General features: G+C 38.8%; 1 protein-coding gene across 7 annotated transcripts in view; it reads left to right on the forward strand.

Moving 5' to 3' along the window:
- The window catches only part of TFG (trafficking from ER to golgi regulator), a 58,198-nt gene that overhangs the window by 20,782 nt on the left and 24,652 nt on the right, over nucleotides 1–12,764 (forward strand). For 3 of the 7 annotated variants that reach the window (XM_074214350.1, XM_074214349.1, XM_074214351.1), the window contains one exon: nucleotides 9,437–9,646. In XM_074214350.1, coding sequence (XP_074070451.1) covers nucleotides 9,463–9,646 — 184 coding nt within the window. In that variant the 5' untranslated portion in view covers nucleotides 9,437–9,462. Of the gene's footprint in view, nucleotides 1–2,671; nucleotides 2,861–9,436; nucleotides 9,647–12,764 lie in introns of those variants that run through there. The other 4 variants (XM_074214352.1, XM_074214348.1, XM_074214354.1 and 1 more) reach the window with 4 other exon arrangements.

Consider the following 12,764-nt stretch of genomic DNA (forward strand, 5'->3'; position numbering starts at 1 on the left):
CTATGAGGCCACAAAGTGTTACTGCTAGTAATCTTATGAATATTAGCATGGGTAAGTCATCATTTTATTGATAGTAGAAAGTTCAGATGTGAAGAGAAAGTGGAGTCATAGATTTAAATGATTTATTTGACATTTCTGGAAACCGTATTTCATATCATTCTCTTAACTTCAATGAAAACCTGGCAAATTCCTCTGGAAGTAAAATTATGTGAATAAAGTGTCCACTATTGACAGGCACTATGGTGCAGATATAAAGAAAGACAAAAAAGAAAAACAAAAACTCAATCCCCCCAAATCCAAATAGTTCCTTTTCTTAAGGAGCTCACAGTCTCATGGGAATGCAAATAACTATGAGGTAAAAAGATATATATGAGAAAAATTGGAGTGAATTTCAGAGGGAAGGAATGAAGATTAAGGTGAAGTAGGAAAAACTTCTTGAAGAAGATGGGACTTTAGTTAGTACTTGAAAGAAAACAGGGGAAAAACAAGAAACAGAGAAGGCGGGGAAGATAGTTCCAGGTCAAGCATGGGGAAGAGCCAAAGAAAATGCCTGTAGTTAGGAGTTAGAGGATCATGTGAAAGAATAGGAAGGAGGACAGTGTTGTTAGATCACAGATACATTGGGGAGCCCTGCTGATTGGTGGCTGGCAGAAGTGGGACTGTCTTGGATATTTGCAGGCTGATTACTTTTTTGGTGACCAGTGGAGATACCGTAGCTTTTAGAAGCTATTGGACACAGCAACCAGAGCTGCCTATTTGGTGGATGGCTTGATTGTTTCATCATCTCATGGATTCCCTCTTTGGAATAATTAATATAGTGACTTGTTTACCTTTCTAAAGGCTTCAGAAAAACAGCACTAGAAGTTATGTGGACAGTTTGCCCTAGTGCCCAAGTGTGCATTACCACAGAAGCCCATGTTGAAGGGGTGTGATGAGCAACTTCTTAATAGAGGCTATCCCTCAATGGACAGTCACCAAATTTTATAGAGTATTTTTTATAGAGACTACTTTGGGTGGGGGCAACACACTAAAAATAGTCAATATTGTTTCATTCACTCATTAGATGCTTGGTGAGATGTAGGAATAATAAATGTTAAAAGAATTCTTTGGATCATAGATTTAAAAGTTGGAATGGCCCTTAGAAGACATCTAATGTAAATCCTTTATTTTACAGTGATGAAAGCTGACACTAAGTGGCTAAGTTCAAGGTTATATAAGCATTAAGTGGCAGGACTTCAATTCAAACCAAGGTCCTTTAACTTTATACATAGTACTATTCTCTTTGTACAATGCTTCTGCAAAAGAGGGAGAAATCACTGTGGGTTAGAGTGGGATTTGACTTTCATTGAAGGATAATGTTTCTGTCCTTCAAGAGTTTTCACAAGAATTGGAAAGGTGGAGGGAAGGGGTCATGCCAATAATTATTTAATTGTATTTTTTTTTTGCTTTTGAAAGTGTTTTCACATGCATTAGCCTATTTGAAATGTAATCAACAAGTCTTTATTAAGCTATTACTATTAAGTCACTGTGCTAGGTCTGAAAGATACCCACAAGGACTAAGAACGAAACAATATGTGCACTTGAAGAACTCAGCATTATTGTAATGGGGAAGATAAAGTATATAACATATTCATCACATGTATAAGTATCTATATGCATCTATGTCTATATAAATATACATGTTTGACATTTAAACTATAGCATCTGTATCATATATGGTATTCTATATACCCACACAGCATCAATATGACATAAATAAACACAAATTCATAAGTAGATACAAGTTAGCTTAGCAAGTAGTTGGGTGGATCAGGAAAGGCTTCATGCAGAAGACAGTGAGCTGAAAGGAGAGGGATTCTCTAAGAAAGAAGCAAGGGGAATGGCCAGTGTAGTGGTTCAGAGACTCAGTTATCTGGATGCTTATTATTGAGCAGGACTAGCTTATTATTGAGTTTACTAAAAGGCTGGAAAGGTCCTGGTCTCAGAGATGACCTAATCCAGGGTCCTTAACCTTTTTTTGCATCTTAGCAGCCTAGTGAAGCCTGCGCACACCTCGTCATAATGTTTTTCAGTGTACAAAATACAAGACTATTAAGGAAACCAATGACACTGAATTGAATTACATAATTAATAATCGTTCATGGACCCGAGTTAAGGATCCCCGATTTAGGTAAAGGCTCAATACTTAGGCAGTGCAGGCGCTGGGGGGAGGAGAAAAAAGTCAACGCCTTAGTTAAGCGCATGCTCAGTGGGTCATCATGTCAGATTTCAGGGAAATTAAAAAAAAAAAATCACTGGCATGTTTCTGCGCACGCGCAATATCTCCAGTCATGCTCTATTTTTTTAATCCCATTAAAAAATCCCCCAATTTTACAAACCTTCCGAAGCCCCGCCCCGCCCCGCCCCGCCGCGCACGCGCCCTGGAGCGGACGAGGCGCCGCACCGGTGGAGGCGGAAGCCGAGCTTCTTTCCTTGTTCCCTCTGGCTCCGCTCCCCGCCCCGCCCCGCCCCGCCCCGCCGCGCACGCGCCCTGGAGCGGACGAGGCGCCGCACCGGTGGAGGCGGAAGCCGAGGTTCTTTCCTTGTTCCCTCTGGCTCCGCTCCCCGCCCCGCCCCGCCCCGCCCCGCCCCGCCCCCTTGCCACGTACAGGGATCAAGCCCACGCTCGGCTCGGTGGGTCCCGCCGATTGGCTGAGGCCGGCTCGGGCCAGAGGGCGACTTACGGCGGCGGCCGAACGTGAGGGCCAGGAGCCTCCCCCTGACGCCGTGGCGTCTTCGGCCGCGGCCCTTCCCTCACAGACGAGACCGGAGGAGCAGGCGAGCCCGCGGGACGGCGGCGGCTGCGGCCCCAACGAGGAAGGTGAATTTTTTTTTTATTAATGGCCGTTCGAATCCGGGGTGGCGCGCCCGCTCGTTCCCTCTCGTCCGGCTCGGGCCGGCGGTGCGGGCATGCGCGGCGAGGCCTCGCGGGGCACTGGCTCGGGTCCGGCCGATTGGGGCGGGGGTGGGGCGCGCGGGGGGGGGTGGGGAGGGAGGGGCGCGAGGTGGTGCCGGGGGCTGCGAGGAGGGGGACGTCACGAGCCGGCCGGGAGGGGCCACGGGGTCCCGGGGTGGGGGAGAGGCGCGGAGCGGGGAGGCCGGAGGCCGCGGCGCCCGCCTCCGCCACCGACGTGGCCCCCTCAGCCGGCTCCCAGACCGGGGGCCGTGTAAGGGAACGGGACGGCCGGGACCGCCCACAGCCCTCTGCCCGCGGGCTAGCCTGCAGGAACCCGGCGCCCTGGCCCCCTCGGGCCCCTCCGTCTGTAAACCTGACTGGGGAAAAAGAGGAAAAAACACTTATTTCAGTGTAATCGGTTCTCTTTGCCATCACGTGTTTTATATTGGACCGTTAAAAGCATTCCTAGAGGATCTGTAGGTTTCACCGGAGTGCCACAAGGATCAAGAAGTCCAAAAAAAGTTGGGAATGCCTGCTCTGGATGGCCAGAGCAATCAGGGAACAGCTTTGTCTTTATCCTGTACTTTTCCAGCTGCCAACTAGGGATGTCAAAGCTCAAGTCTTAACGGCACTCCCCTGCCGTAGAGGCCTCTGTGGCTCCTGTTGCCTCCAGGAGAAAATACAAGCCCCTTTGCTGGGACATTTAAAAGCAATCCATGACTTGTCTTCAACTTACCTTAACAGACTAATTTCACAATACTTTAAAAGGCTTTTTACGTACCAGCTGATATTCTTTGAATCTTCCTCATACATCACCATCCACTTTACCTGCCTTTGTTGCAAGTTTGTCTTCCTGCCCTAGGGCAAATAGTTGGCCCAGTGGATGGAGTACCTGGCCTGGACTTAGGAAGACTCATCTTTTTGTTCCAATCTGACCTCAGACACTTAGTAGCTCATGGCTGGTAAAATGAGTTGGAGAAGGAAAAGGCCAACCACTCCAGTCGGTATCTTTGCCAAGAAAACCAGAAATGGGGTTTCAAAGAGGTCTGAAACAAACTGCCACTATCCCTGGACTGTTTCCCCTTCTGCTTTAACATTTGGAAGTTCCAGGCTTCTTTCAGGATATACTTGGAGTGAAAAATTTTATACTAGGGCTTTTATTTCCTTCATTATTTCACATACGTATATAAAATTTATATATATATATATATATATAAAATTACTGTATATACTGCATATAATTTGCATATTACATCATTACTTTACATATATATAATTTGCAAGTTTTACCCAAATTCCTTAGGGCTTTGTCTTTATATCTTCACTGGTCAGAATAGTAGGCATTAAATGGATATTTAATAATTTGAAGAACTGATTCATGCATTGAATTGGGTAGGAAGTTATCTCAAAGTTTCTGAACAGTTTTAAAGTTAGGAAGATAAAAAAGATCATTTCCAGTCCATCTGAAATCCAGTTAAGTTGTGACTTTAATAAAATAGCCAGTGAGTGGCAGAACTTAGAATGAAAATCTTCTAAGTTATATGTATCCTGTTAGATTAAGCAAACTTAATTAAATGCTTGATGTATGATAGTATAAAGACATAGATCAACTATAAGGGGGGGGCACTGTAGTGATGGGTGAGCTAGTAGCAGGCTTCAAACCTCTTTGCTCATAATTCTAGTCTAGGCATCTTCCCATTGTACCATCTTGTTTCTTCGCTGCATTCACCAACTCTTGTTTCTTTTTTTCGTTGAAATTTAGTTTTGTTAAGTAGCTTAGAGTTTAACCTTGATGGATAGGACTTGAAATTCAGTATTCTGATGAATATGAGTCCTGATTCAAATACATGAGATCAGCCTTTTTTTTGCATGTCCTTGAACTCTTTAGACATTTGAGCAAAGTAGTAATCTTTGTGGAATTGAACTAAGAATTCCTCACAAAGACTTAATAAGTTGTGATTTCTCAGGGGTTTTTTTTTTGTAGACTTTGAAGGGAGAAAATTGTTGAATTAGGCTGTTTGGGTTCAACAGCAATTCTTGCTGCTTAATAACACAAGGATAATATTACTAATTTCTTGTCAGTGAGTCATGGAGAGATGAGGATTGATTGTTTTATTCAACTTCATATCATTAGAACCTTAAGAGTGGCTCATTTTCTTTTTAGTTAGTGAATAACATTTATTATGTGCTTCTGTGCCAGGGACTGTGATAAGCTTGGAGATACACAGTAAAACACAAGACAGAACTTGCTCTCAAGGAACTCAAAGTCTAACACATAACTATATAAACAAGCTATATACAGGATAAATTGGAAATAAACAGTAGAGGGAGGCACTAGAATTAAGGGGATCAGGAAAGGTGGGGATTTTATCTGGGATTTGAGGGAAACCAAGCAAGATGAGGAAGGGGAAACCATCTGTGGGAGCAACAACAAGAAAGTGATTGTTACTGGACTGTGGAGTGTGTGTGTGTGTGTGTGTGTGTGTGTGTGTGTGTGTGTGTGTGATAGGGGGAATATATATATTAGTAGAGGATGACTAGAGGAGAGATTTGTAGAAGGGAGACCAGCCTCCTGGCAATTACAGTAGTCCAGTTCCAGGTAATAATGACCTTCACCAGAGTGTTCGTGGTTACAGGAGAGAAGAGGGTATATGTGAAAGATTGTTATGAAGATAAAATTGCCCAAGCAATAGTTTGGATATGGAGGTTGAGAGGAAGTGAGGAATTGAGGATGACACCTAGGTTTCCCTAGAATGTAAAAGCCCGGATGTCTGGGAGGATGATTGTACTCTAAAAGTGGGAGAATGGGGTAATGAAGTCAAATTTTAGACATTTTGAGTTTAAGATACCTTTAGGATATCCACTTCAAGGAATCTGATTGGCAGTTGTAGATTCAAAAATGGAAGTCTTACAGAGGTTATGACTGGGTAAGTAAGCTTTGAGAATCTGTAGAATAGAGGTGATAATTGAATTCATGGGAGCTGATGATTGCCAAATGAAATCGTATAGAGGGACACCTCTATAGGACACCCTTGGCCAAGCTAGCATAACCTGGATAAAGCTCTTTCAAAGGATGTAGAAATTGTCAAATGGGAAAACCAGGTGAGAGTACTGCCATGAAAATCTAGAAAGAGTAACAGGGAGAAGGTGATTTAGTAACTTTGGAGAGGATGAAGACTAGATAATAGAGTTAAAGAGTAAGAAGGAAAAAAGTAAAAGTACCTTGAGCTGCCTTTCTCAAGGAGTTTAGCCACAAGTGAGAGGAGAGATATAGAACTAGCTACTTGGGGTGGATCTAGTTGTAGCTTTTTGAGTATGGAATAGATATGGGCATATTTGTAGGCAGAAGGCAGGCAGACAGCAGACGGGAGAGATTGAAGAAGAGTGATGGGTGGGAGTGGGGAGTTGCAATCTGCTAGAGAAGATGGGATGGAATGGATTATTTTTGTGCCTGGAGAAGGATTTGACATGGACATGATGGCAGCAAACATCTCTGAGATTTAAGTGGAGAAGAGAAGATAAAGTTCCTGATGAATGTGACTGAAATATGATGCAAGGATAGGGGAAAGGGGAAGCTATATGAGGTTTGAGGTAGGATGAAATATAAGGAAAAGCTTAGTGGGTTAATTAAGGAATGTGAAGGGTTGCCTTGCTGAAGTGAGGGACCTCATCAAGATAATGTAAGTAAGATTAAAACTATGAGCATCTTTGTGTAGAGGAGTTGGGTGAAGATCTTGGGAGCCTAGCAGATAAGGGAGCTTGAAGTATATGTTAATGAATGAAGACTGAGCCAGGCATGGAACTTGAGGAAAGAAGGGGAACATTCTAGATACCAGGGTATCTCAGCTATCAGATACAGATTGAGTCACTTCAAAGGGAGGTGGAGGGACAGAGTGGGAAGAGCTCATGGAATAGCATTTCAGAAAATAGGTGGAAGGAGGAGCAAGAAAGAGTGGAGTCTTCCTGATCTCTGCAGAGAGTAAGAATGCCCTGAAAGCGGTAAAAGGACAGCCTAGGAGATCAGCATGGAATTAAAGCGTGCCTCTGTTCTCATTCTGGCAGCAAGAGGCCAGTCCAAGGGACTAACATGTTAGAATGGCATTTTTCCAGTCTTGCTAGGTGGCAAGCTGGATAGAATGCTGCTTCACACCTAGCCTCAGCTACTTACTTGCTATGTGACCCTAGGCAAGTCACTTAACCTCTGTTTGCCTTCAACTGTAAAATTCAGATAATAACAGCGCTTGTCTTCCAGGATTGTTATGAGAATAATTGTGAAATCACAGGGAAATAGAAGGTACTAAATATAATTCCTAGATATTATTATTATTATTATTATTATTATTATTATTATTATTATTATTATTATTATTATTATCATTAGATGGTGCCTGGCATCTAGTAAACATTGTATAAAGACAGTTGGGTTATCAGTGGAGGAAGGAGGTCTTAGAACAGAGTTATAAAACAGAGGGAGGTATATAGTTTGGTGGAGCAGAGAAGAATATGACTTGTAAAATTTCTAAAGTGGGAGAAACTAAGCTGTCATTTAAGTGTGACTAAATGTGATTGGACATATGAACATAGTTATGAGAAATAAGGACAGTTTGTGGAGGATTAAGAGAAACAGAGAGCCTCTGAGGAATAGTGCACTGTAAGAGCAAAGTAGGATGGGTAGAGTGGACAGAGTATGTTGGAGAAGAGGACGAATGGTAGGAAAGGGGAAGATTAGTGAGGAGGGTTTGTGTGTTCAAGTGTGTGAGATAGTTAAATTTGAGATCACATTTGTACTTATGGATCTAGAGAAAGTATGGGAAGTATAGAATTTTAGCAACTGTCCAGTTGCAGGGGAATTCAAATATTTATTATATAGTTCAATGAGACATTGTGCTGAGTCTATAAATACAAAGATGAAAAATTTCTGCTTATGAGAAATGTGCATTTCCTACATGATAGTGGAATAAGAGCATGGAAGATATATGTCATAATAGAGTACCTGAGTAGAATTGGAACCTGAATTTAATTCATGTTCTACTACTTACTACTTGTGTGATTTGGAACAAATTATCTTATTTATGGGTCTTAGTTTTCTTTTTTGGTAAAATGAGGGTACTGTACTGCATGATCTTTAAGGCCCTATCCAACCCTACAGCTTTTGATCCATATATACATATATAGTTGAATATATAAAATTAGGTAGGGGACAAAGGAGAGATTCTAGCAAAGTACTTTAGAAATGAAGGAATAAGGAATAAAAGATGTTTTTAAGTTGTCAGCTTGGTGGGTAGATGGTGAGAAAATTGAAGAATTTGTGGGAGACAATGTTTTGTAATACTTTATTTTTACTGGGAGAAATTGAATAGTTGAGTCAAATATGCTCAAGTTATTCATGTACAATTGTAACTTTTTTTTAAAACCACATTTGTAATTTTAAAATGAGGAAATTTTCAGTCTCTCTTGTCAGAAATACTTCTTTATTTTAGTAATTTCCTAAATGACATTATTAACTTTTTTATTTTTAGTATATAAGGCTTTTTGCAAAACCAGGTTTTTATATTGTATTTTGATATTGTAAGCTTTGATTTGAAAAGGGGGGGAGAAACAGCTTTATCACCACCCTAGTTTATTATAAAATTTGTTTTCATTACATCCCTTTCAACAACCATCCATGGTAACATTATCAAAAAAGTTTATTGGTTGTTAACAAAATGAGAAGTGACATCTGCCATTATCACTGCTGCTAGGACAAGAGGATGAGAATTCTCTTCCCTAGCCATTACTCCTCTTCATGTGTGTACTCCCCCTATAATCTCCTTGAAGGTAGAGATTGTCTTCAGTTTTGTATTTATCTCCCCAGCACCCACCTAGTACTTGGACATCATTCAGTATGACATTAATATTGACTATCTAACAGGAGAGTTTTTTGTTGCCTTTCTATGTTGATTATAATTATTTTGTTATAATGAATATTTATATGTTTCTTTTGCCTTTGTTTTATTTAAATCAAACTTATCCTGATTCTCTGAATTCATATTCATCACTCCTTTTGGCACAGTAAACTTCTGTTACATTTATATACTGTGATTTGTTTAGCTGGTACCTAAACTTTGAGCACACTGTTGATAGGTTTTTGTTACCACAATTAATGCGTATATGAAATTTTGTACTTAGATCTCTTTTCTTCATACTAGTTACTATCTTATTCACTTAAGTAAATATTTTAATACATATTTGAAAAAATGCATTTTCATTTATGCTTTGTGATATTTTTCTTTGTTAGGTTAAAATCACAGTCATATAATTTCAGAAGTGATAGGACCTTTAGAGACCATTTAGTTTGGTTTCTTCATATCAAAGAGTTAATTTGACTATATATAAATTTAGAGACTGATAATGTTTCATTGAACTGTGTTCCATGTACATTTGTTAAAGTTTTGGTATGTAGCATTTTTTCAGGATGAACTTTATAACTGTTTTTAAGTTTTTATCCTTGTCTCCTGGCAGTTTTGTAGAATATCCTGGAGTCCACCATGAATGGACAGTTGGATTTAAGTGGAAAGCTAATTATTAAAGCTCAGCTTGGAGAGGATATTCGGAGAATTCCTATTCATAATGAAGACATTACCTATGATGAATTAGTGCTGATGATGCAGAGAGTTTTCCGGGGAAAACTTCTGAGTAATGATGAAGTTACTATAAAATATAAAGATGAAGGTAAGAGTGTTTTTTTTTACAAATATTTTAGAATACAAAAATAGTCAAATATTTTAATCTGATAAGCAATATTGTATATACTGTTCCTTTTGACTAGAGCATAGGTTCTTAATCTTTTCTTTTCTTTCAGGAGCTCCTTTGGCAGTCAGTTGAAGCCTGTGGACCCCTTCTCAAAATAATATTTTTAAATGAATAAAATAAAATACAAAGGACTATCAGGGAGACCAATAATGTTGAAAAATCATTGTCAAAATAATTTTAAAAATTCATAGACCTTATGGAGCCCTTCTCAAAATAATATTTTTAAATGCATAAAACAAAATACAAAGGATTATAAAGGAGACCAATAATGTTGAAATATTGTCAAAATAATTTTTAAAAATTCATAGACCTTAGGTTTAGTATCCTTTTCTGATGTTAGAATGATGCTACCATCAAAATAGCTGTTTTAGTACTTTTATTGCATCTCTTCAATGAAAAGTAAATACCTGTACTTTTTTTTATCAGTGTTAATTGTATTAATTGAAATTTGGACAATTTTTATCTGGATTTCTTGTCTGTATTTTGAACTCAATTTTATTTCTTATGACTTCCCAGAAAACACTCCTCTTTTTTGGCTTCCTCCATAAATAATATGAACTTGGATCATTGTCCTCATCTCAGAAAATGGTTCCCATTTGTCTTCAGAATAAAACTTTGATGCCTCAGGAACATTTTTCTTCTCCTTCCATTTTGAGTTTAAAGCTTTCTTGATCAGATTCTCAATCCTTGTTGGATGTGCTTTTTCCCTGGCCATGGAGCTCTCTGTTCTCTTATCTCTTATACCATGTTCTAGAAATTCAAATTCTTTTCTCAAACACCATCTTAAGCAATTATTGATTTTTTTTCCCCCCCAAGCATTTCTGAATCCCTTTCCTTTACTTGGAAGAAGTGAAGCAGCCAGTCTACCTGGTGTCAGTGATTTCTTTCTCAGAATTTCACAATGCTTCCAAAAACTTACTGTGTTTCTTCTGTTAGTATTCTTTCCTCACATCAGTCACCAGTAGTGGTAGTGGTTATTGGTTCTGACAAGTATTGGAGGTTCTTAGTCATCATGCATTCACATTCTTAGAAGATTCTATGAATTGCTTCAGTAGACCTCTATAGGATTTTCATCAATATCACTTTTTGTCTTATCTTACCCTGTATATATATTCCTGAAAGCCTTTTCTTTTTGTCACCATTCTTAGTGCATAAGAAGTTGTTTCTTCCTCACATGGCTTAGTTCTACCTACCAGGGCAAGAACTTCATATTTATTGCATAGCTCTAGATGAGCAAAGTCCGTCTTTCCTTCCCCTTGGTTACATTCTTCCATTCTCCAATGTCCTGACACAAATTAGGATTTTCCTTGGCCTTTTCATATTTTTCTTTTTTGTATCCTTAGAAGCTCTTTCATTATTTCAAGGAACATTATTCTCTCTAATAATCTTCATAGTAGAGAAATATTCCTCCAGTTCTTTTATCTTTAAATTTTTCCTTATCTACACTTAACCTACACTTGTGCATAAATATCTATTTCTTGTTACCATCAGAAGGTCCAACATAATAAACATTCTACACTTTACCTCAGAATTGACCTTTTCATTCCATACTTGCTAAAAGAAAGATCTACAATCTCTCATTCTTCTTTGTGAATTTTGTGGCATTGAGGGCTACTGAACCAAAGAGTTTAGGAGTTTTTCTGCCTTTTCTTCTTAGTCTAGCTTGATTAGCTGCCTTTGATTGGGAACTTGTACATTTTATCAAAAATTTATTGTGAGCAAAAGCTTTTTATCACTCTTGTCTCTGCGATAATATGAAGTAAAAATTTATCTACTTAACTACTTTTTTTCCTTGCTGATCATATTTTAGATAACCATCATCTGTCTGTCTTGTAACTCTCCTACTCTTTATTTGAACTTCTTATTAATAAGACTGATACACAATCAGAAGATGGATTCATATGCTCCAATTTTGTATCTCCTCCCTACTACTGTTCCAAAATTTATTGAATGTCTATATTGTTAGAGTGCTGTAATAGATCATAGGATTATAGATTTAAAACTGGAAGAGATCATAAAGGCCATCAACTTCAACACTCTTCATTTTACTAGTAGAAAATTGCTGAGGTATGGAGAAGTGAAGTGACTTTTTCAGGGTGTCTTGAGTTGTGATTGAACTCAGGTCTTTTTGACTTCTATTGCTCCAACCATAGAAAGCAGAATGCCTACTCTTGAGGGCAGTTGTTCTTAACCTAGGATGATCCCTGGATGGATTTTAAAGGATCCTTGAACTTGCTTGAGAAAAAACTACATCTTTATTTTCATCAGGCAACAAGCATTTTGAGAAGAGGTCCAAGGACTTTAAAAAGGTATTGGGGAGGTTCATGATTCAGAAAAAAAAAAATTAGGAAGCCCCATTCTGAGAACTCAAGAACATGATGTCAGCAAAATTGAGAAAGAGTGACTTGATCCTGTTCTTTGGTTGCAGCCAGTTCTGTGGCAGCTTTTGAAAAATACAGTAAAAATATGAATTTAGTGCTGTTTGGTTACTTTTGTATCATAGATATAGAGTTGGAAGGGGAATTTAAGATTATCAAATCCAACTGTCTTTTTACTAATGAAGAAACAAATTCTTTTTTTTTCAGTACTTTAGTTTGAGTTAACTTGTTTTCTTGAAAGTAGTTAGCTTAATTTATTTTTTCTTTTCTTTTTTTTTTAAATTTTATTTAAGGCAAATGAGGTGAAGTGACTTGTCCAAGGTCACATACAGCTAGGCAATTATTAAGTGTCTGAGGTCAAGTTTGAACTCAGGTCCTCCTGACTCCAGGGACCATGCTCTATCCACTGTGCCACCTAGCTGCCCCGTAAGCTTAATTTTTTATAAAACATTTTGTAATTTAGAGCAATCCTCCCTGTCTAGATTTGTAAGACTTATCGATATTTGAATCTTTGAAGATACTTTATTTGAAGTGGTGTGCAGTTAAGGTTATAGCTTGCCTTGTATTTGCAGTGAAAATGTAATAGAAAACTAGACATTTGTTAATCTGGATCCCATTTAGTTCATTAATTATAGATGTCTTTTGGCTTATCAGTTTCT

This window comes from Macrotis lagotis, chromosome 1 (genome assembly GCF_037893015.1).
Source record: "Macrotis lagotis isolate mMagLag1 chromosome 1, bilby.v1.9.chrom.fasta, whole genome shotgun sequence".
In the NCBI taxonomy this organism is placed as follows: Eukaryota; Metazoa; Chordata; class Mammalia; order Peramelemorphia; family Peramelidae; genus Macrotis; species Macrotis lagotis.